The 23,271-nt window shown below is 36.5% G+C and overlaps 1 protein-coding gene across 1 annotated transcript in view; it reads right to left on the minus strand.

The window, feature by feature from the left end:
* csmd2 (CUB and Sushi multiple domains 2) overlaps positions 1–23,271 on the minus strand; it is a 991,046-nt gene that overhangs the window by 149,543 nt on the left and 818,232 nt on the right. Inside the window, exons 32-35 of the mRNA XM_051919055.1 lie at positions 20,311–20,424; positions 12,796–12,891; positions 8,592–8,795; positions 7,609–7,733 (exon numbers count right to left, since the gene is read on the minus strand). Of these exons, the coding sequence (XP_051775015.1) occupies positions 7,609–7,733; positions 8,592–8,795; positions 12,796–12,891; positions 20,311–20,424 (539 nt within the window). The remainder of the gene's footprint in view (positions 1–7,608; positions 7,734–8,591; positions 8,796–12,795; positions 12,892–20,310; positions 20,425–23,271) is intronic.

A 23,271-nucleotide genomic window follows, 5' to 3' on the forward strand; every position in this document is an offset into this window, starting at 1 on the left:
CAACTCCTGTGCAGCATGATGCTGAATTTTTTTAAGAGAAAAGCTTTATAGTACTTTATAGTAGTTTATACAGAGTAGTTGGAATGCTGAGTCAGCTCTGGGTGTATCTACAAGATTGGTTGGCACTTCATTACATTCGCCAAAAGCTGATGTAAAATCCAAATTAGTCTTTGAACATATTGCATTCGAGATCATGCTGTTGTCATGAAGTTTTAAAACTTATTTATTACACAACTTGACATAAATATGTATTGTGATGAATGAAAACCATTACTTGTGAGCATCAAATAATTATCTTAAAAAAATGTGTTGTCACTAGAAAAGTTAATAATATCACAAAAATGAGAGTCTTGCATAGTCACCGATATTGATATAATATCAATGATCATATTTACAATGGTGATATTGCTGTGGTATGAATGGGAAAGCAGTTTTTGGTGGCATATGCCCTTGAGGAGTGACAGGTGATGATGGCCATCTACTTTATTTATATTAAAATTCATGTTGTGGCCATTAGTGCAGCCCTATGGCCTTGCTGTTCAAATAGACAAGAACTCAGAAGATGGTTTCTGCTATTGTCCCATTGGTGAATTCTAATGCAAAATTATTAGTTATATTTCTTGCAATCAGTACTGACAAGCTAATCCACCCTGATCAGACAGGCTTTATTTGCTCTCGTCAGGCTGATTATAGTATGCATCGCCTCTTGCACATTCTTAATATGGTCCCAACTTCATCTTGTCCAGTGGCTTTATTGCCTGGGATTAATGGAATTTCATGAAGGTTTAAATAACATGATTCAAACATAGTAGTGCTCACCCAAAGCTATTATTCTTACAAATTGAAACATATCTTTCCCCTTTTCGATTTTCAAAGGTGCCAGACATACTGTAGATGTCCTCTCCCTCTCCTTTTGTAGAAGTTCAAGTTTGGAATTCCATCCTCTTCTTTTTTTTCTTTTCTTACAAATAAAGTCTGTTGTTAAAATTTTCAATGCTTCCCTGTCTTCAGATGTTTCCTCCTTACTACTTTACGATTTTTGTAACTCTCTATTCTCCAATCTTGACACCATTGGTATCTCTGCATACTCATCTCTGCAAGGCTTCTTATCAGCCTTTATCAGGTCTGTTGATTTTTCAGCAGGACCTACCCTTGATGCCACCCACTGTCATGAAAATCTATTCTCACTAGTATTATATATCATGTAAGAACCCCAATCTTTAAAATATTCAATTTAGTAATGTTCTCCTCACATTTTTCCCTCCTCAAAGCATCCTGCCTTGGCCATTATGTTGATTCTTGCTCTTCCTTCTGACAGGCAAGTATCATGGATACGTTTTTGCCCAAACCTCCTTAAAGTCTCAGCTTTTTCAATGTCTATGGAAAATTTCACACTAGCATCCAATCCTGTTCCTTCACCAAATGTTTTTTTTTTTACTGGACCGCTCTCCTCTCTTCCTATATTTTATCCAGCAGAGGTTGTTTTGAGTAGGAGTAATAGTTGCAAAGATTTCTCTTGCTTCTTGCTAAAAATCTGATGTCTTTATGAGCTTCGTTTTTCCAGTTTTCTCTTCTAGAACTCTCAGCAGTGGTGATCAATGGGTCATACAATTCTGGCACAACTTCTGCAGGGTCAGATGACCACTTATGAGCACTGCTAACTCTCTCTTTCTTCCTAAATTTTTCCCAACACAGCCTGATGTTTCAGTTGTGTTTCCTTTACTACTTTTTTGCTTTCCTTAATGAGAGTTCTGCTTTATTGTTTTTGATTATAACACCACTAAACATTTGATCAAAAGAAATTTCATGTTGTGAGCATTTTGATCCCTTCTCTTTCTTATTCAGAAAGTCATTCTTATAAGATAAAGAAAAATCACAAGTCATGAAAAGTCATTCAAGTCCAATATCTTATACTGCATATAATGTGACAGATTTGTGTCATGGACATTACAGATCAGCCCCCTAGTGCATTTAACCCAGCCACCAAGTGACCCACAAACTAAAAAAAAATGTAATTACAACAGGTATACTCCATATCTTTCATTTTATCTGGGTTCCAAAATGACAGATCCTATTCAATTATTTTACAATCCACAAATGTATAAAAAACATTTTCGAGTACGAAGCAATAAAAATGATATTCTAACTAAAATAAAATATACCTTTATTTAAAAACACACAAACATATGATGTGGTTCTTCCCTAAATATTAATACTGAACTATGAAGTTATTGGCACTTAAACTGGAGGGACTGCAAATATTAAGGAAGCAAAAAAAGTACCAGGAGCATTGAAAAGTCTTTAAATCTGGGCAAAATCTTGCGTAGCATATTATAGGTAGGCAAAAGAAACAGCAATTACAAAGACAACAAGAGTGATGCTGATGTAATGGAAGCAAAATATAAAAAGGGTTCAGGATTTAATACTGACACATTTCCATACTTGAGCAGCATGGAGAAGCAATTAGAAAAGCATATATTTTAGGGTATAAAATAAAAACCCATTTAATCCATTTATTTTATTCCAACTTTTCTTGTAAGTACTGGTGTGGTAATAGTCCAAGCTTGACAGACAAGAGGCCTCATTTACAAAATTTTGCGCGAATTTGAGAGTGAAAATATACATAGGCCAAAAACAGGAACATGTGTGGGCCAAAAAAAAATCTGATTTATAAAACCTGGAATATGCACATTTCTACACAGTTTAACCATTGTAAATTACAATCATCTTCTTAAATATGCATTTGTGAATGCACCTCAAACCCCACCCAGTTCCACCCTGAAACAACCATGTATGAACCAAGCTAATCAGCCTCATACATATGAAATCATGATGCTGCAGACCTTCTTTGGCTGGTAGAACAGTATCCAGTAGTGAACGGAGGGAGTTTTTAGCAAGAACTCCACATACAATGAACCTTTATTTGGTATGGGTGTCAGCAACAAGTCGCATCATTCCTGAAATGAAATGAAATAAAAAAGTCCCATCTCTGGCTATGAAGTGGATCGCTAGTCACTGGCATAGTGTAATAGGAGGAAGGCAAAACACATCTAAGCTCTCTGATTTCGATCTGTGAATAGCATCTCTAGTTGGAGATAATGCAGCATTATGCCAGAGCAGTTCTGACAATTGTCAGTCTCATCTTGGCATCGCAGATGATTTGCATATTAATAGAATGTAACTGCTTATGGTTAACAAAAGCAGTTTCATTCTTGCTAGGCACCCTTATTGCAATATGAGTGCATTAATGTGCTCCGATTATGTTAGGAAAATCAGACAGTGCTGCAAATTGTCTTTTTGTGTTGGTAACAATATGTTATGTTATATGCATGTGCACCCACACCATACGAAAACTGGATGTAGCACTTTGTCAGTCAGTTAATGGCTTCCAGCACAGTGGGTATGACAATATGAAGCTTGGCTGAGATATTCCTGGCCTGTAGGCCACTTCCCTGAGAAGTGACAACAGGTAGCCAATATACGAGGGGGGACCCAAAAGTAACCGGAAATAAATAAATAACCTAACAACAACAAAATTCCAGTTATTTTTGGGTCCCCCCTCGTATGCTGATGAAAAAAACAACGAAGTTCTTCAGTGTAAATACGCAGCATTGGTCTATTAATAAGGAACTAAAATTATCTCTGTAAATTATATTCATCACATTTCAGTATTAATATGTTTTTCATGTCAGCTCATATTATAATATGGCTCGTGATATGAATTACTATACGTGCAAGTCGTCATTTAGATGGTTTGGCTACATGAACTTGCCTTTGTCCCCGAGTATCTCTCATTTGTCATTATCAAAACCATGCTGGAAGTGAGAAATGTCACTGCTTCTAAACCTTATATTCATGAAACACCTCACACAAGATACCACAGGACACACCATCAGACACTTTTTCCGTGTCCACTAAGCAAATGTAGACAGTATAGGCAAAAACCCATGGCACATCAAATATTTGTGCAAATGTGCAATGCTGATTTACTGTTTCATGGACAGGGTGAAATCCACACTGTTCCTCCTAGATTCAACAATGGAACAGAGAGTCTCTTCAGGGATGCCGCAAAGTGTGATTGATTGTTAAAACACATCCCAACACAACATCATTTTAAAGACTGTTGTTGAACACAAGCCATGTCAGCCCTAAATCCCCACCAAGGTCACAGTCTAGGAGGGGTTTTTTATTGTTATGAAACCTTTAATAGATCCTCATTACTAAAGAGTCAATATGCAACAAAGAATCCTTAATATTGTACAAGATTAAATGTGTTATTCTGCTGTATTCTACAGTACTAAAGTGTACCAAGAGCATTATGAGTAGTTTTAATAACACTTCCACATCAATTACACAATAAAGATGTACGCAAGTTAAATTAATCTTTGTACATTTTTAATTAATGTTAAATAATATTTAGATTGTTTCTATACTGTACGATACACATTCATTCCCTGAAGCAAGTTCTACTTATAGGGTTGGAGGATCGGCACTTGACAGAGACCAACCCTGGGCGAGGCATCAGTTTATCACAGGGCACACTCTTACACTTATCTAAACTCAGTCAAAATAACATGGAGAACTCTAAGATATGGGAGGAAACCAGAGTACCTGCAGACAACCTGAATGAAAACAGGGAGGATGAGAAACTCATTCTACAGAGATAGTGGGTGTGGGTAGTCAAGTCTATGCCCTTTCAGAATATTATTTGTATTACACCTATACTAATAAAAGGCAAAGCCCTCACTGACTCACTCACTCACTGACTGACTGACTCACTCATCACTAATTCTCCAACTTCCCGTGTAGGTGGAAGGCTGAAATTTGGCAGGCTCATTCCTTACAGCTTACTTACAAAAGTTAGGCAGGTTTCATTTCGAAATTCAAAGCGTAATGGTCATAACTGGAACATATTTTTTGTCCATACACTGTAATGGAGGAGGCGGAGTCACGTATCGCGTCATCACGCCTCCTACGTAATCACGTGAACTAAAAACAAGGAAGAGATTTACAGCACGAGTCGCACGCGGGAATGAAGGTAAATGACGTTAATTTTTGACTGTCTTTTAATACTGTGTAAGCATACATATTAACACATGTCCAATTAAACGTGTGCATTTACGGGGTGATTTGTCAGGCTTAAAAGCTCACCTTTTATCAAACGCGGGAACAAAGGTAACTGACGTTGTTCACTGTCTTTTAATACTGTGTAACCATACATATTAACACATGTCCAATTAAACGTGTGCATTTACGGGGTGATTTCTCAGGCTTAAAAGCTCGCCTTTTACTAAAAAGGTAAATGCAAAACTATTTTCAATCAGTTTATTGAAACGCTCCCGTTAAGGATTGCAATAACATATTCGCGAGATAAGAGAACGAAGTAGGGGGAAATGGAGGAACAGCCGCAAACAGCGAAGAGCAAAAAATTAATTAAACAATTGAGAATGGACCGAGTTAAGCATACAAGCATGTTCATAAGGGAAACAAAGCACGGTGTAAAACGTAAGTTTAAATTAAGTTTATAGAAACGCTCCCGCTGCGGATTGCAATAACATATTCGCGAGATAAAAGTTTAATGAGAAGACACGAGGTATAAACGAACCACACGCCGTGGCGCAACGTTAGGGGCAACAGTTGCAACCATTCTATGATCTGCTTCTCGCAACTGAAACACGGCACATGGCGGATGTTAGCCAACTTGCTGACCGCAACGTTAGGGGCTTCAACTATGGCGCTGACGCCACATCTCAGTGCCAACACTTTGCAGACTGTACTTAAAAGACACGCCCTCCTCACTGGACAGTTAAAAACACCAATCAAACTAACGATGACATCAAGTATTACCCAATCAAAAGTAGGAAAGGAGGCATCTTCATAAAATGCGAGTGGGATGATTTGCATGAGACGCTGCTTTAAAAAAAAAATGATAAAAAAAATACGGGATAAATCCCGTCCAGTATTGATTCAAAACGGGACACGCAATTTCATTCTCAAACGCGGCACGATTCCGTATTTTAAAGGACGGGTGGCAACCCTACAGTGCCAGGTAACCACCCATGCAATCAGATTGTGATTCACACTAGGAATGCAATGAATGTAATTACCCCGATCTACATACAAGGCGAAAGTCTTGCAACATTCAAAGATGATGGTTTGGGATAAGTACACCATACAACATAAAAGAGCTTATGAAGCCTTGAACCGAAAAAAGCAAGATCTCAGAGATCGTAAAAAAAAAAAATAGGAGGTAATGTCGTTTTACTCGCTGTAGATTTTAGTCAAACATTACCAGTTATTCCACGAGGGAGACCAGCAGATGAACTCAACGCATGTTTAAAATCCATGCTTCTCCCACGCTCGGTTATATGTCGCGTGTTCTCCGGTAGGTGCACCAAAAAATGTATACATTTAAGCATGTAATGGGCAAACAAAAAATGAGGTATACCCAAAGGCACTGCAGTAGTACTCAATGTAACTTTACTTCTTAAATGTTAATGTTTTACTGTTTAATAATTTATACGCTTCTTATATGTTGTTCAAATTCTTTTATCAAAATACCACTGACAGCGCAATGCACGATAACATGGAGTGAATACACCATACGCATCCGCCCACAGCTGCCCTGCTGTGCGCAGATAGGAGTTGATTCTACAATAAAATAAAATAAAGATAAAAAGAGTAAAACAATCATCACCCATAAAGCGTGTGTGTGTATATATATGTGTATATATATATGTTGATCTGTGGATGTGTATATGTATATATATATATATATATATATATATATATATATATATATATATATATATATGTAGATATGTATATATATGTGTATATGTATATGTATATATATGTTTATATGTGTGTGTGTGTATTTTATATATATAAAACACAGCAACACTCATAACAATGACAACACAATTACATTGACAATCATGTTACGTTATTTTTAAAATGTTTCCTTTTTTTTCATAACCTCTTTAACACACTACTTCTCCGCTGCGAAGCGCGGGTATTTTGCTAGTAACACAATAAACACAAGTTAAATTTCATGCTGAAACACTAGAAACATAGTATTTACTATAGCTCTTGACGTGTGCAATGTGTGTATACATAACTGATTGAAAATACAATAATTACATTGTATTTCTGTTCATTTTTCTGTTATTAATCACATGCAATTTCCTCTTCTTTTTCTTTTTTCCAATGCATGTGTAAATGTGACTAAATACAAAAAAAAACTGGTTGGCTTTCTCATTAAATTAACCCCGTGTTCATAAAATGGCTTGTATTTTACCTGAAAACATATCTTACATATGATTTTAATTACACTCTGTGACCTTTTTCAGCTTTGTGCTTTGTTGCCTTGAACTGAATCATATTAAAATCTTCTTGAAAAGGTCACTTAATAAATTAATTTCCCTTTAAACTGGTTCTCTATCGACTGTTCTCTAAATCTGAAGATTCTGTGGAAGCCATGCTCTTCATTTTTGAACACTGAATGACTCCTAAGATACATAAGATTCACATTTGATTTTTAGAACCCTTTAAACAGAGATGGGGAACATTAAAATTCACCCCACTTTTGATCCCATTTTACTGTACCTGAATGCCTGCTCCCTCGGGCACAGTGATCTTCCAGACACAGTTGAGGCCGTTGAGATAAGGTTCTGGGAATCCAGGGGATAAGATTGTACCCCTTCGTTCTGTGAGGTTACCCCCACAGGGCACTGTAATTGAACAAAGAGAAGAACAAAACTAAGAGGCAGCTATAGTATTGAAATTGTAAATGGCTTCTACTTAAAAAAGTCTCTGCAATAACAGCTTCTAATAGTGCCTATTGTTAATAACATTATAAAGTCGATACTTTACTAAGCAATCCAATGTTGTCTGCTTATCTGTTTGAGATTAAAAAATCCTTTAAATTGGATTTGTCTTTACTTTTGGATTCACTCTCATTCAAAAGATAGATTTGAATAAATGAACTAACTATGCTACTGTTTGAAGAAGCAATTTATTTTCATTCCTAGTCAAATATTAAGGCGCCAATAATTTTAAAACTGTCCTGTACATTACAAATATGTAAACACTAAAGGAAATTATTCATTATACTAGTTCCCTGAATTTAGCAACTGTATATATTAAGGAAAATAACAAGATCCACTGAACTATTTTTGAAGACTTCTTTTTTTGTGTGTGTGTGTATGCTTCACGTACTATTTTCATATTTCAAGGGCACAGATCATAGGTAGCGCTAAACAGAAATAATCCAAAAAATTGTTTTCAAAATATCAGCATAGTATTAAACAAAACCACTTGTACAGTATATAAAAATACAGTATCTTAAATGGCTACTAAGACATGTAGTAATAACTAATGAGATCTCTGGCTATGGTGGAGACTCAACAATCCCCTGGAAACTGAGACAGCAAATTATATCCTTCTTTATGATCATGCAACCTAACATACTGTATTTTTCTTCCAGGTTACAACAAATGTTAAAAAAAAATTGTTTATTAATATCCATTTTAAAGAAAACCTACAAAATGAGAGAGTTTTAAGTGCAATAGTTAACAAAGTTGTCTTACCAACACAAGAAGGAACAGTGCTATTCCATTGTGCCAAGGCTCCTGGGACTGTTTGGCACTCAATGACTCTGGAGCCTTGCAGGAAGTACCCAGGATTGCACTCAAAGCGAATCACTGCGCTTACTGAGAAATTGTTTCCAATTCGCTTCCCATATCGTGGTTCGGGTACAGAGCTGCACTGTGTCGCACTGGTACGTGGAACAGCTGAAGAGTGAAAGGAACTTATAAGAAACCAGAAAATAAAAAACACAAATATATTTTAAAAAACATACAACACTAAATGATGTGCCTATACCAGATATGTCCATGTGATTTGTAACAGTCTTTGAATTGTTACTTCTGTAATGGAAGGTGGGAATTCACTGTATTCTCCACAACATGGTTAATTAAAGTGAGATTGTTGACTATTGTAATGGGAACATTATTGTTTTATGATGTTACTGTTTATTTATAGTGTCACTACTGCATTTTCTATGGGATAAACAAAAAGGAACATACAGAATAACTGCATTTGAACTTAAACGTCTTAGGATTCTGGTTGGTCATATGTGTAGCTGCTTCCTTAAAGCAATGTTTCCTAAATTATGGGGTGCAATACAAACTGAGTCATGGACATGTTTGTAATGGGTTGCCACATGACTGTGTATTAAAATTAGCCTAGTTTGGCCAAGCAAAAATTCTGTGGCAAATGATGCGTTGCCCTCTACTTAGCATACTATTCATTGTGGTATAATGAGGCAAATTTTAAAAAATAATGTTATTTAAGACAAGGTAAATAAACAGCGTCAATTATTTATTTTTTGACTACTTTATTCATTATCCAGCTTCATGAATCAAATGACTAAGTTAAGTAACACTGTTCATACCATTCCTTCAGAAATTATCATGTCTTTGTGCAGCACCCGCTATGAAAAATCATTCATTTCTCTCAGCTTTCCTAAAGCTTATACAGTATTAAGCTTTTACACTGGCTGTGACATTCCAAGGGAATATTTTTCTTTTTTTGAAAGTTAATTATTGTTCTAAGTACAATATGCTTGCTTTCCACATTTCTCTTTAAGTAATTTTCATGTGAGAAATTTGCTTGAATGGTAATAATAATAATAATAATAATAATTCATTACATTTATATAATAAAAATGTTTACTGATTTTTATTATATAGCTATTGTTATTTGTCATTGTAAGGCTCTGCTTTTATTATGGTAATAATCCTCTTCCTGGTTCCCAGTATGGCACTGATTTTCTTTTTTGGGTCTTCAAATTAAAAAGTTTAAGAAACAAAGAATGCTAAAGTTAATCAGGGTTGCTCATGAAAATGAAAACTACAACAAAAAAGTGCTAAAATCTAGAAGGTATTACTCTGGGTCTGACTATACTATATGATATTGTACTGTGTTGTACTATGCTACACTATACAATACTATACTATTACTATACTATACAAGCAAGAGTTACTTTGAAGTAAAAGTACGTGCAGCAGTTGTGCTTACATTTTTTCATCCATTTCTGTTTACACTCAGAGAATTTAGCGATTAGGGGAGTTATGCTTAAAGTATAAAATCAAGTATTACTTGCCACCTCATTATGGATCAAAATAAAAAAAAAATAAACATAGAATCTTGTTTAATCAGAGTGGATTCAAACATCTAGAATAATGTCTGACATTTTTCCAAATACATAAAGTGACAGTTGCATGTACAGCATAAGTTTTCACTTAATAAAGGCCCTATAAGTAGTGAGGTCACACACATGTAAATCTGAGTAACAAAGAAGGTAATGCATTACAAGTTATTAATTACTTTTCCCAAGTTGTAATGGGACTACTTTACTCATTGCTTCTGGAAAAAAGTAATCACATTAATAATTACTTTACTTTAATTTTAAACAACTCTCTAAATTAAAGCAAATATATACCCATTAGAAAGAACAGGGATGGCACCTATGTGCCCTTTCAGTGCTCTAATTAGGAAGAAATAACCAATAGCAGTGAATGTGAATCCAGCAGTTAAACAAGTAAACAACATGACCTACACCAGCACTTGTGCAATTTCAAGCATGCAGTCCTGCAAGTACAGGCCTTTAGTACACAAACTATTTCTTAATAAAAAATTAATCTTAGCAATTAATAATAAAACAGATTAAACCAAACACTTGCAAACATAGATACAATACACTAGAAAAGTGTTACTAGTGTGGCAGCCAACAGATGAGGGTTCTTATTGACCAAAAATGGCTAGCTACCTGCAGTGTTTATTGAGTAAAACAATCAAAATGCATGTCTCTGTATGTCTCTCCCATCAAAAAGGCTCTTGACAATCAAAATAATTTATTAGCAATTTGCAATTAGCTATCTTATAATAGGCAGCATGGTGGCGCAGTGGTAGCACTGCTGCCTCGCAGTAAGGAGACCTGGGTTCGCTTCCTGGGTCCTCCCTGCGTGGAGTCTGCATTTCCTCTCACAGTCCAAAGACATGCAGGTTAGGTGCACTGGTGATCCTAAATTGTCCCTAGTGTGTGCTTGGTGTGTGTGTGTCCTGCGGAGGGCTGACTCCGTGCCAGAGATTTCTTCCTGCCTTGCGCCCTGTGCTGGCTGGGATTGGCTCCAGCAGACCCCCGTGACCTGTGTTACGATGTAGCGAGTTGGATAATGACTGACTGACTATCTTATAATACCTAACAATTAAAGTAATGTTTAAGACTTTATTTACTTATGTTACACAGTCTTCAACATTTTCACATAAACATTAAATATATGAAAACATCTAGATGCACAGTTCTTCATTTTATGACACATGACACTGATCAAATTTTCATTTGATTGGATATCAAAGACTTGCTTTCCTCAGTTAAACTAATTCTTTATGAGTTCTTTGATCAAGAGGCAGTACATCACAGGGAACAAAAATGTTAATGCTGCTTTCGTATTTTTAATTATAATAGTTCACACACAGACACATAGCATGGTTCTCTTTGCTCCATCTTGATTAAACTAGAATTAAGTCCTCTCTGTTACTCAAATTCTTTCAATTCATTTTAAAAATGATGAGTTGCTATCTTTTAAAGTAAGATACAAAAATGTATTTCTTAACAAGCTATGTTATTGTGTGTGTTTAAATAGGCGTTGGTGTTGTTGTTTGTTATAATATTTCAATATTTCTAGAAATTCTAACAACAATATATTTTCCCTTGGCACAAAAGATATTGTCTATTTATTTACAGTATTTATGTTTACCGCATTTCCCCAATGATAGGCCGGGGCTTATTTTACAAACCTGCATATTGGGTGTGGCTTGCTTAAATGGGACGGCCTATCTAAAAACATTTCAGTCGCCATTACTCATTCCTTCATTTTGATGGCTATTGTTGAAACTATTTGATTGTCCTCACACTGAGCGAGAATCCATTTTTTAAGTCGCTTCTCTACGTTTGCCCAATTTGCTTTACCTGTACGCCTTGCACACCAACGTGGAGGAAGCACGTGTAAAGTTTCCTCATCTTTCCGGCAATTTCTCAATTGTTTGTCATCTACTTCTTAAATTCTGCAGCGTAGGACTTGTGTTGCGGCATGATATTGGTAAGTGCAAAATTTTATCAATTTAATTGTTCACGTTCAACTATAATGTCACTATAGAGTTGCAAAGGCCTAAAGGGACGTGCCAAATTAGATGCTTTTGCTTCAAATTGGCAAATTCAGTAACGCCACGGCTAATAACATGGGGCGGCTTATCTTTGAGTTTTAAAATATAAATGAGCATTTTCTGCGGCTTATAGAATGGAGCGGCCTATCGTTGGGGAAATACGGTATATACAAGATGGCATAAGGGGTAGTCTTTAATGAGCACAACATAATGGGCTTTTCAGTAAAAATATGTTTTATAAGAATAAATTGAATTTCAAATCCTCGAGAATTATGTGCTTTGTTAATGTTTCGGTGTCATTTCTGAGTTACTTCACACATTCCAAAGAAATATGACAAGGTGTATTTGTGATGCAAAAGTTGCATGGTATGCCTGATTGTGAAGCGTGTGGGTAACTGTGCTATTACATTCCTGTCTATCCCAATTTTTGATTACTGCAAGGAAAAGTTCAGACTCCTGCTGTAAAAAAAGAATTCAGAAAATCAATGGTTATATTTTATGGAATATACAGTATACTATTTATACACATGTTCATAACCAGAATAAGATTCATTTTAACTATACCTTGATATACAAAGTGGAAACCTCGAGAGGTAGCATGTCCTCTGGCATTAAATTTGATTAAAATTTGATTGGAGCTTGCCAAAGGGAGTGATTCACCTAGAAAAAGGTAGAAATAAGAATGAAAACAGCCAGAAAACAAAGTGTACACTTGAAAATTCATTGTGAGGTATTGGGTTTAGTTTCCAGAGCTATTTAAAAGGTTTTCTATTTAAAATAAAACTTTGCCTTGCTATTCAAAGATCTTTATTTTAAAGAAAGAATATTAGAACAATCTAGATGAGAACATGCCATTCAGCACAACGAAGCTCGCCAGTCCTATCCACTTAATTTTTCTAGAAAAACATTGAGTTTTGAAAGTCCCTAAAGTCTTACTGTCTACCACTCTACTTGGAAGCTTATTCCAAGTGTCTGTGGTTCTCTGTGTAAAGAATCTGAACCGCTAATTAACAGTGCATCTACAGTAAAGATTACTGTCTTTCCGATGCACATAGATCTTCTACACCAGACGTTGGGATGCCACAACTCTGAATGCATTTGTTTTTATACATACACTGTAATTTGTAAATCACACACCTACAGATATTAGAATTTGTGAGCAATGGCAGGTGTCAATTTATTTTTACCCTTTTGTAAATGAAATAGACATGAAGGAAAGCAACTAACATTTCCTTATAATACCAAACTTGAATTTGACTTTTTCAGTTCATTAAAAATCTGTGTTATTGTGCTTTACGTAGCTGTTTGGAGTAGCACCTCTGGCACATAATTTAAATATTTTGTTTGTCGAAAGGAAATATTGCAAAACAAAGGTCATGGATAGCCTTGGATCTCACATGGTGTGAATCTATAGGGCACCTTCAACGCAGGTCTCCATACACTAAAGAATGTCAAAGTACCAGATATAGTTAGACAGTTAGATAGCAACGCTTCTGTCATCCGCAACGCCTTATCCCTGCCTGTTATAAAGCTTCCTCCACTTATCTCTATCCTGTACTACTTCCTCCAGGTTTTTTTTACCTCTTGATTTCTATATCACCATATCTTTCTACCTCTTCCTTGGCCTTCCACACATATGGTATCAAATGGGGTTCTCAAAACATATTAGGAAGGAATACACAAAATATAGACCAAAGAGTAAATTGTTTGTCAGCTTCCAGATATGATTTCTCACTTACTCTGTTATTTGTCATATATAACCCCACTACTATTTTGATAACCCTAGCCTCACATCACCAGTAAGCCTGAGCCTAGCTGTATTCCACCCTAAGGCAGATTTAATTCTCCAAGGAAGCTCCAGAATCCTCAATAAGATGAATGACTCAGCTAAACCCCCAGATGCTTAGCTCCTTGTGATGTTTTTCATGGATGGGTGGGGAAATGCTGGTCTTGGGCCAGCCCTTCCAAACTCAGCTCTGTTGAACAAATGGGCCCCAGCTTCAGTAGCAATGGCCCTACATTGTTACATGTCAATCAGGATTTTTCGTAACCTCTTGCCCTCCCTACTTGGCCACATCTACTAAGGGGCAGGTCAGGAATCTCCAGCATGTGCTGGACATCCTGCCTGCTAGGGTCATAACCAAACACTATATGCCTTCACAAAGGTTTCATCTTTCTTTGTCTCCTGCCATAGTGGCTTTGCCCTTTGTCCTAACAAGGCACCAAATCGTATAGTTTCTGTTCCCCATCTTCTCACAAAGGTCTTTTAAGTTGATCTTACTTGATAAATGTTATATTCTCTTGCTCTCAGACATACAACATGGTATGCATGTTTCCTGTGTTTTTTGCCTACCCAGTTGTGCCCTTGACCCTTTGCCAGCCACACACCTCTTCACAATGGCTACCCAATGCCTATAGGACAACTGTGAGGAATGAACAAATAAACTAATTTATTTATCAATAAAAAACTAATAAATAGTTCAGGTACAGGCAAGCAAATGTGTTCAGATGTTGCATTTACTTTGTCATTTAGATCTAAAGTTAAAACAGAATTTTGAATTTGTTAGAAATACAGGCTCTGAAAACTGTACTAACAATTTTCTACTGGAAAACCTGCAAAAAAAACCATTGCCCCAGTGACTAAATTTTTGTCTCAGTATTTTTGCTTCAGAAGAAAAGTATGTGTGTTAAAAAAGCAATTTAGCATTTTATGGCTGAATGTAGTACAAATGCCACTTGGGAGGGAGAATTTGTTTTGTGAGATAAGATATAAGACTGAATGCAGTGGAAACACTGAGATGCTCAGACAGTATATTTTTCTTTTCCAGAAAATTAGACACACAAGAAGCCCAGAGATTCCCAGGGTTGTTCATTAGGAGGCTGACTGAGGTATAAGAGAAATCAGAAAGCTGCTCTCTGTAACGCCTGGGCTACATGTACTGAGCTGACAATTTCAAGAAGCAGGACAGTTAGGTAAACTAGACTGGGAGTTAAAATCAAAGAGATACGAGACTATATTTATTACCAGCAAAGCAAGTGGTCATAGGCAAGAGGTTTGGGAAGTGTGTGTAGTCAAAAGGATTAACACTGAAAAGTAACAGACATATTGTACTGAATGTGCAAAGAAGGCATGAACTAGCCGCTCTTAACAGCTTCATTATGTAGTACTAGGGTGTTGTACCCTCTAAGTCATTATCAGTGTAGTGAGAAGTCAAGTAAAATTACACCTTTTATTGGCCAACTAAAAAAAAATTACAATATGCAAGCTTTCATGGCAACTCAGGCTCCTTCTTAAGGCAAGATACATTTCGACTTACTTGAAAGCTTGCATATTGTAATCTTTTTTAGTTGGCCAATAAAAGGTGTCATTTTACTTGACTTCTCGCTAGCTTCATTAAGAAAAATGTGTTTAGAAAGCACATTAAACAGATGAAGCAGTCTGCTCTGAATAAAATTCCAATGTATCCTGAGAAAAACTTACATTCTAATCCCTTTAAAATTATGTGCCTAACTACTGTGAAAGCTTGTAGTAAGCCTCTCTTTATGTTACACTCAAAGAGTCTCTTTGTAATATATTCAATATTTCCAATCTTATCCCTTTGAAAAGGAGTGGACACATGCTTTTGTACTAATTAAAACCTGGATTATGTATTCATTTGTTAAAAGAGAATAACAAAAAAGCATCAATCAATTCAATTTATATGCAACAGGATAATCTCCTTATTCCTTCTGCTGGAATCCAATGAAATAAGATAACGGAAAACCATCAGTTTTAACTTGGGCTGTGCAAAAGCCAGCCCGACATTACACACACGCTGAAGTGCTCCACCTGCAGCTTAGGATCTGTCCCATCCAAGGGGTAGAGGGAGTTCTGCTTTGACTGTCTGGAATTTGAGAGTGTATATGTAAGCACAAGTCCCTGGTTAGTGACTGGCAGTGAGCCGAAATGACACAGAGGAAGAATTCATAGACTGAGGTAGAGATGATTTTGAGTTTGGGGGAATCTTAGACAGAAATAAATTTTAGTCACATTATCAGAAAAAGGGTACCTTGAAACATGAATAATGGTCAAAGTGACAACTATTTTTTGAGAATCTGCCTTTTTGACTTGCATGAGCATAGGATTATCCAACTTTCCTGGGTTTTCAGAAACAAAAACAAAGATAAAATAATTTATGCAGGTGTGTCTTGGCCTGTGTCTTCAGTGCCGTAATGTTGCCTGCTATAGGGTGCACTTCATTTTTAGCTGAGTTCAGACCCACCAGTTTGGGAAGGCCTCAAGAGGCTAAGCCTGCCCTATCAGACTGCAAAGCCTGCCCATTATTTATTTATTTATTTTTTATGAAAAATACTCTTTTGTATGAAAAAAAGAATATTAAAAATGTGTTGAGGGAATGTGTTAAGGGCTTCAAACTGAAAAATGTAATGCGGATGGGTTATGTTGAAACACATGCACTAAATTCTCTTCCACTTTAGCTTGGAAGTGGAGGATGAGCACTCTGAAAACCAATGACCCCCAGGACCTCCTGAAGCCCTGCCTCTTCTGGTCCCAGGAATATGTAACCTGCGTGATGGGAAGAAATAGCTGCTTATTTCGAACCTGCGTCTGTTGGAGCCTCGCTAGCCCGCAGAGGCATGGAATTCTTTAAACCTTGGCATGCTCACAGAAGTTCTACTGCTACTGTTCTTTTTTTTTTTTTTTTTTTTGTTCTGTAGTTAGTAGCACTGCTGCTAAAAAATGGGTATCTCCAGGGGACCTTGACATTTTATCGTGTCTTGTCCCATTTCTCCCACAACATCTTTAATTGAAAGGTGCCCTTTCAGCAACCATGCTCAGACAGTTCATTTGGTGCTGGTGGTAACTCAGTGTAACTTTAGCCTGGAGCTTGTGCATGCGTACCACCTTGTCAATATAGACATTTGATAATTGCACAGCAGAGAGCATCATTTTTCAAAAAAATACGTTATGTAGATTAGATTGTGCATGAACTCATCCCTGAAACATTTATTACTGAAATAAAATGGAGAGAACTCTGCCACCCAATCTGTTATAATAACAGATGACCCCCACATTGATGGTAATCAGAAACAGAATGAAGCTATCAACTGGTACGAAGAGGGCTTGCATGAGTCTTATTCACAGAGGAGGCGGCACACAGATTCAGATTAAAACACAAGTGCCAAGTTTGTTCACTGTGGAGGACCTGGTCACAGACACTCCTAAATAGGTTAAATTCTACATATACACACACACACCGAGCTCCACAAGCTGCGAGTTATCACTTTCATTTCTTTCTGCTTTGTTGCATGTTTGTTTCTTTTGTAATCATGTTTGTGTTACGTACATGTTATGTCTACTTTGGTTCTGCTCTATTTTGGGGTTGAGTGCATGATTATTAATAATAATTATCTATTCCATTGTTGTTAGTTGTCTTCTTGAGCAAAGGAAATCCTGTTACAAACCACCTCTTCAATCTAGTGCTTAAATGATAAAAGCATTAGCATTATTTGATTAATAGTAATTTTTTTGACATCAATACTTTATTAACATAGCTTTTTGTAAAAAAAAAAAAAAAAAAAGGCTAGTTAAGAATTTATTCAATATTTTATATTGGAAATTCATAATGAAAAGTGTCCGTCCACAGAAGTGCAAATACAGTGGAACCTCGGGTCACGAACATCTCGGACCACGTACAAATCAGGTTACGACCAAAAAGTTCACCAAACTTTTGCATCTGTTCATGACCACACACTCGGGTGACGAACAAGCCAGTTTCCCTTCCGGTTCGTACGCACCGATGATTTCCGCACATGTTCAGTTTCTCCCTGTGCATTTCCTGTGCAGCGAGACCGCAAGCGAACGATAGAGAGATAGACAGCGCGAGAGTGTGAGCGAGTGAGAGAGAAAGCGCGCGAGAGAGAGAAAGTGTGAGCGAGAGAGAATGCGAGCGAGCGTATATATATTTACATATAGTTCGTATAGTCTGGAACAGATTAATTGTATTTACATACAATCCTATGGGGGAAATTACTTCAGGTCACGACCAAATTGGGTTGCGACCAGAGTTTTGGAATGAATTACGGTCGTGACCCGAGGTTCCACTGCATCTGTCTTAAGAGTTGGTTTGGGCAAGAGGTCTGGTTGAGCTGCTGGTTACTATACAAGCTTTTGGATTTATTTGCACTGTTCAGTTACTCTTTGTGTTTTCTTATATATAAAAATAATCAAAACTGACTCTTCTGGCTGAAATTGGAAAAATTGTAAAGTTAGGTCAACTGTAGACTAGTGCAAAGTTTCTTTACCTGTAAAAGAAACAATACAGGAGACAGACTATGAAGGTCTCAAAAACTGAGATTGCTCTTCTGGCTCACAGTCATATTTCATACCAGCACAGTACTCCAGAAGAAAATTTGACTTTAATCTGTTGTTACCATTGTAATTGCACAAATGTTTTGGTAGTTCTATGAATGCTTAAAATTGCTTCAATTAGTGTTTAAATTAAAAGAAGTGGCTTGTTCCTTTAAAGCAAGATCAAGAGAAGGATATTCCGTTCCATAAACTCAGCATGAACAGCTGTGTTTAAGCCAGATGAACTCTTCTTATCCTGGTCAAACTCTACAAATATATTAATAGCAAATTGTATATGGGAAAATGGAAAGAGTTAGATTGCTTCATATAACAGCCATGCTCTCGTCTACTACAAACAAGACACATTCTTAAATTATGATTAAGAGGTAAATATTCATTGATTCATTCATTTATGCACTTACTCTGTCAGTACTTGGGTTTATTAAATATAAATAAACACACAATATAAAACAGTATCAGCAATTCATTAAAAAATGAAACAGTGAAAAGTATAAAAGTGAGACAAAAGGTATTATCAAGATTGATTAATTTAAAAAAGGAAAAGAAGAGTTCAATTTTCCCAAACAGCTACAAGTCTAGCTTCAGATGATGTCAGTCTGGGTTTTTAATGGAAAAATAATTTTGAATTTAACAATAGCTAATCATATTAAGGTAGCATCTAATACCAGAGGGGAACACGTCTACCAGAGTGCCCATTCATGCACATACAGTATACATGCTCACATTTTCTCATAAACTAACACATTTAGGATAAAGAATAGCTAGACTGGAGATTCCAAAGAAAACTTCAGTTATGTTTGTATCTAGAAAGTCATTGAATTCATCCAGTGACCTAAAATATGGCTGACGTTTGTCTATTAATATCTGTCATGTAGAAGTTTATATCATAGTTGAACGTTATGTTTGATGGCCAAATTAGAAGCAAATAAAGTAGAACAATCAAGGAATGACAATTAGCAGCAAATAAGAAATGCTGGAGGTTCATAAAATAAAGCAAGAGGAAGGCGTTAACAGCTTAAGGGTGTAGTGACAAACCAAGAATTCATGGTATGGAAATACAACTACCAGTGCATTAAGAACCGTTTCTGTAGGCATCTTCACACTGGTGAATGAAAAAAAGCATTTGGGGAAAAAAATCCAATTGAATTAACTTGATGCTGGTTCTTCTGTTCTGTTCCAGACTTGGACATCTTAGGCTTGAAGCTCTTGATGTTTTCACTGTGACCCCTGATTTACTCCCGTTATCCAAAAAAGAAAGAAAGGGAAATGAGCAAATCTCTAAATTTTTTGTGTTTAGGTGGAACCTATAATGAAGTGAGATCCCATCTCAGTCGGGTTTATGCTGTGTATTTTTTCTCCACAGAACTTTATCTTTAAAATGATACTGTTAAGACATTAGATGAGTAGATCTTTTATTTGAAGACAAGCCAATCTTAGATACTGTAACTTCCAATGACCCTAAGAATGTATTTTTTGTTAAAAATATTGTAAAGAAATGCTTTATGTTACTTTATCAAACTTGTATTAACAGTTCAAGCCATACATTTTAGCTCTTGAGATGGAAGCTATTTCACAGTACTGAGATCTGAGGTAGCGTATACACATCTTTCTGATATCATGAACACACAAATAATTTCCATTATAGTACTATTTCTCTAGAGCACAGATACCCCTTTGAAATTCTTTGCAAAACTTGTCTGTTAAAGTACCTGTATGGGATCCTGAGAGCGAGCTTAGAAGCCGGGCATGCTGGGTAGGTCCATCATACACTTCAACCACATCATTTAATGCTGTCTGGAAATACGCAAACTGGCCAAAGACAACTAAATAAAGAAGGAAAAAGGGAGGTGAGATTCCAAAATCTGTAAATACGTATTTGAAAGTTTTCCTTTAATGTATTACAATATTGCAGTTACATGAATCATAGAGTTCTTCATTGAGCAGTGGCGTAGCGTAGTGGGGGCGACAGGGGCAGCCCGCCCCGGGCGGCACTTTTAGGGGGCGGCAAAATTTCACAATAAATAATAATAATATCTTGTAAAAATTTGAACCATACCTAAATAAGGGGGCGGCGGAATATTCCTCCGCCCCGGGCGGCTGACACCCACGCTACGCTACTGTCATTGAGTTATGCTAAAAGTTTATTTCAGCAGTGCTCAATATTTTTTAGCAAGGCATGCTTACATTTACAATGGATTTAGGCATTTATATGTAGATGGGTACTTAGGAGAAGTGTTTGCTCTCATTTCAGTTCAATCTTCCTTTAATGCTCTACTAGACCATGAAGATGAAATTAAAAAAAAGAAACATTGGAACTGTGTGTTAAATCTACCAGATATTCTCAACAGACCTTTATGTGTTCATACTTTTCAGGACTTTGTACAGTGTCACAAAGTTTTAAAAATATACATACAATCCTTTTAATACACTTTACAATATATTTAATTTGTTCAATGAGATTTTAAAGTGATGCCTTCATCTGCAAAATGATTCTGCACCTGTCTCTGATTAAATGTACATGTTTAAACATATTTATCATTCTTGAATGGAAATAGTGTGCCACAAAAGTCTTAGTCTATAAGTTTATTTTCCACCTTAGCCAATACTATTTCAAAAAGGTGTGTAAATGTCAAAGAAATAAACAGCACTGCTGTAATATAGATCACTGCCATTTGATCCACAGTAGCAATGAAAACAATAATGAGACACTGAGCTAGAAGTATAAAATCAAGGAGGGAAATATAAAAAATGTATTTAAGAATACAGGTTGTGCAAATATATGTAATTTCACAGTGGCAGCAGCATTATTATATTTAATTGTTTTAATTGCTTAGCAAATTGCTATATCCAAGAGGCATGCAAGGCAATTAAGGTAATTATTAGGTTCAGGTGCTGCTGCATGACAAACCAGGAGAAAAGAAAAATAGCAAAGAAACAGCTAAGAAGGTGAGGCAAAGAAGGCAACTTTATCAGCCTAGCAGGTTTCTTGAAGTGTCTGACAGATTATAACATTGAATGTTATACCCTCTTATGGCACTCATTTAAACAATTTTTATTGATTCTCAGCTATACGTGCAGTAATTATATGTATGGTACTTGCACCTGCTTTGCAATATCTACATACTATTTGTTCATAGAGACATGAAAATTACTTATAGAAACACCTTCTACATAAAACAGAATTACTTTGTATGTAGCAATGGGTTTCTAAAAGTTTCAAAAGGGTTAAAGGGCAGTTATGTGACAATGGAAGAGTCGGGTAGGGGCACATCTTTAAAAGAATGACCTATCGTGACTAGTAGCGCCTTGAAGTGTCAATGTGGGTAAACAGCCACTGCAGGCAATAACCCCATTCATTTCAAAGATGTCCCATATCCTTTATTACTCAAAAAACTCTAAAGTGAGGAAAACATCACAGGGGACTAATAGAAATCTAGGAGATTTTATCAGAACACTAGGTAGCAGGGATGATTACTGTATGGAAGAGGTCTGATCCTGCTGTATACTAAAGAGGGAAGACAGCATGATGCAATCAGGAGTGACTGGTATGTTAGTTTGGGCTCAGAGATGTGGGGATACCCAAGGCTTTCCAGATCTCATGTAAAGTGTACCTTTCACAATGCATTCCTGTCTCAGGAAGTGATTCCAGGAATAGTTCCAAACATATCCCATGGGGTTGTATTTGAAGGTCATGGCAGTGGTCCACTGTTCATGACTGAGCTGAGTTAAGGGTCCACAACAAAACCAGGCAAGTATTGAAGTCAAAGTACAGGGAGGAGATAATAGGGGAAGGGCAGCAGTATTTGGGTGCTTAAAGCTCGTTGCTTTTGAGTGAAGCACAAGCACCTGATAGTCAGGAACTTGACCCTGCATAGCTCAACCTAGTAAAATGAGTTTCAATTTCTTTTACTGTTTTCTTTTTCAACTTGTGTCCTGTCGTAGTGCATTTGGTTAATTGAAAATAATTTCCATATATACAGTATTTTGAAACTGGCACACATTGCTTCAAGTTAAGGTGGCAAAGGAAAATGCCCTTTGATAATACTTATACTGTATTATGTATATATTGTAGTATCCAATCCCAGGAAGGCAAATAAATCTCACAAGCAAGTGATGGTAATTGTCCAAAAAACTAATCAATGCTTTTATTTCTTTTCTTCTGACTTCACCGGCCAAAAAACAACGTACTCAGGACAAACAAACAAACAGGCACTGAACTAAAAACCACCCCACACAACGAGTTAAACACACTCCTTTTTTGACCTTAACCTCCTCTCCAAACTCTCACCTCCCCAACACACCAGAGGTTGCTTATTAAGAGTGGCAGTTGTGTCTGCTCTGCCCGCCCCTCTCCACAGCACTCTGTGCAGCCTCCCCCATACACCCCTTTTTAACTTTTTAGAACACACTGCCTCAGTGGTAATTTCTTTCCCATATCGTTACAAAAAATTATATATATTATATATATAAATAACATTTACAGTTGTAACACTGACATGTTAATGCAGGTTTAACACTGCATGTTCAATCCCAAGAGAGAATGGTTCTTTATTTTTACATTGCCAAACTATTTCCATTGGAGAACAGTTTAAATCGAGTGATCTGTTTAAGTGAAAACTTTGTGAGGCCAGTTCACAATTATCATTGCTGACATCACACATTCACTGTTA

This window comes from Erpetoichthys calabaricus, chromosome 14 (genome assembly GCF_900747795.2).
Source record: "Erpetoichthys calabaricus chromosome 14, fErpCal1.3, whole genome shotgun sequence".
NCBI classification, from domain to species: Eukaryota; Metazoa; Chordata; class Cladistia; order Polypteriformes; family Polypteridae; genus Erpetoichthys; species Erpetoichthys calabaricus.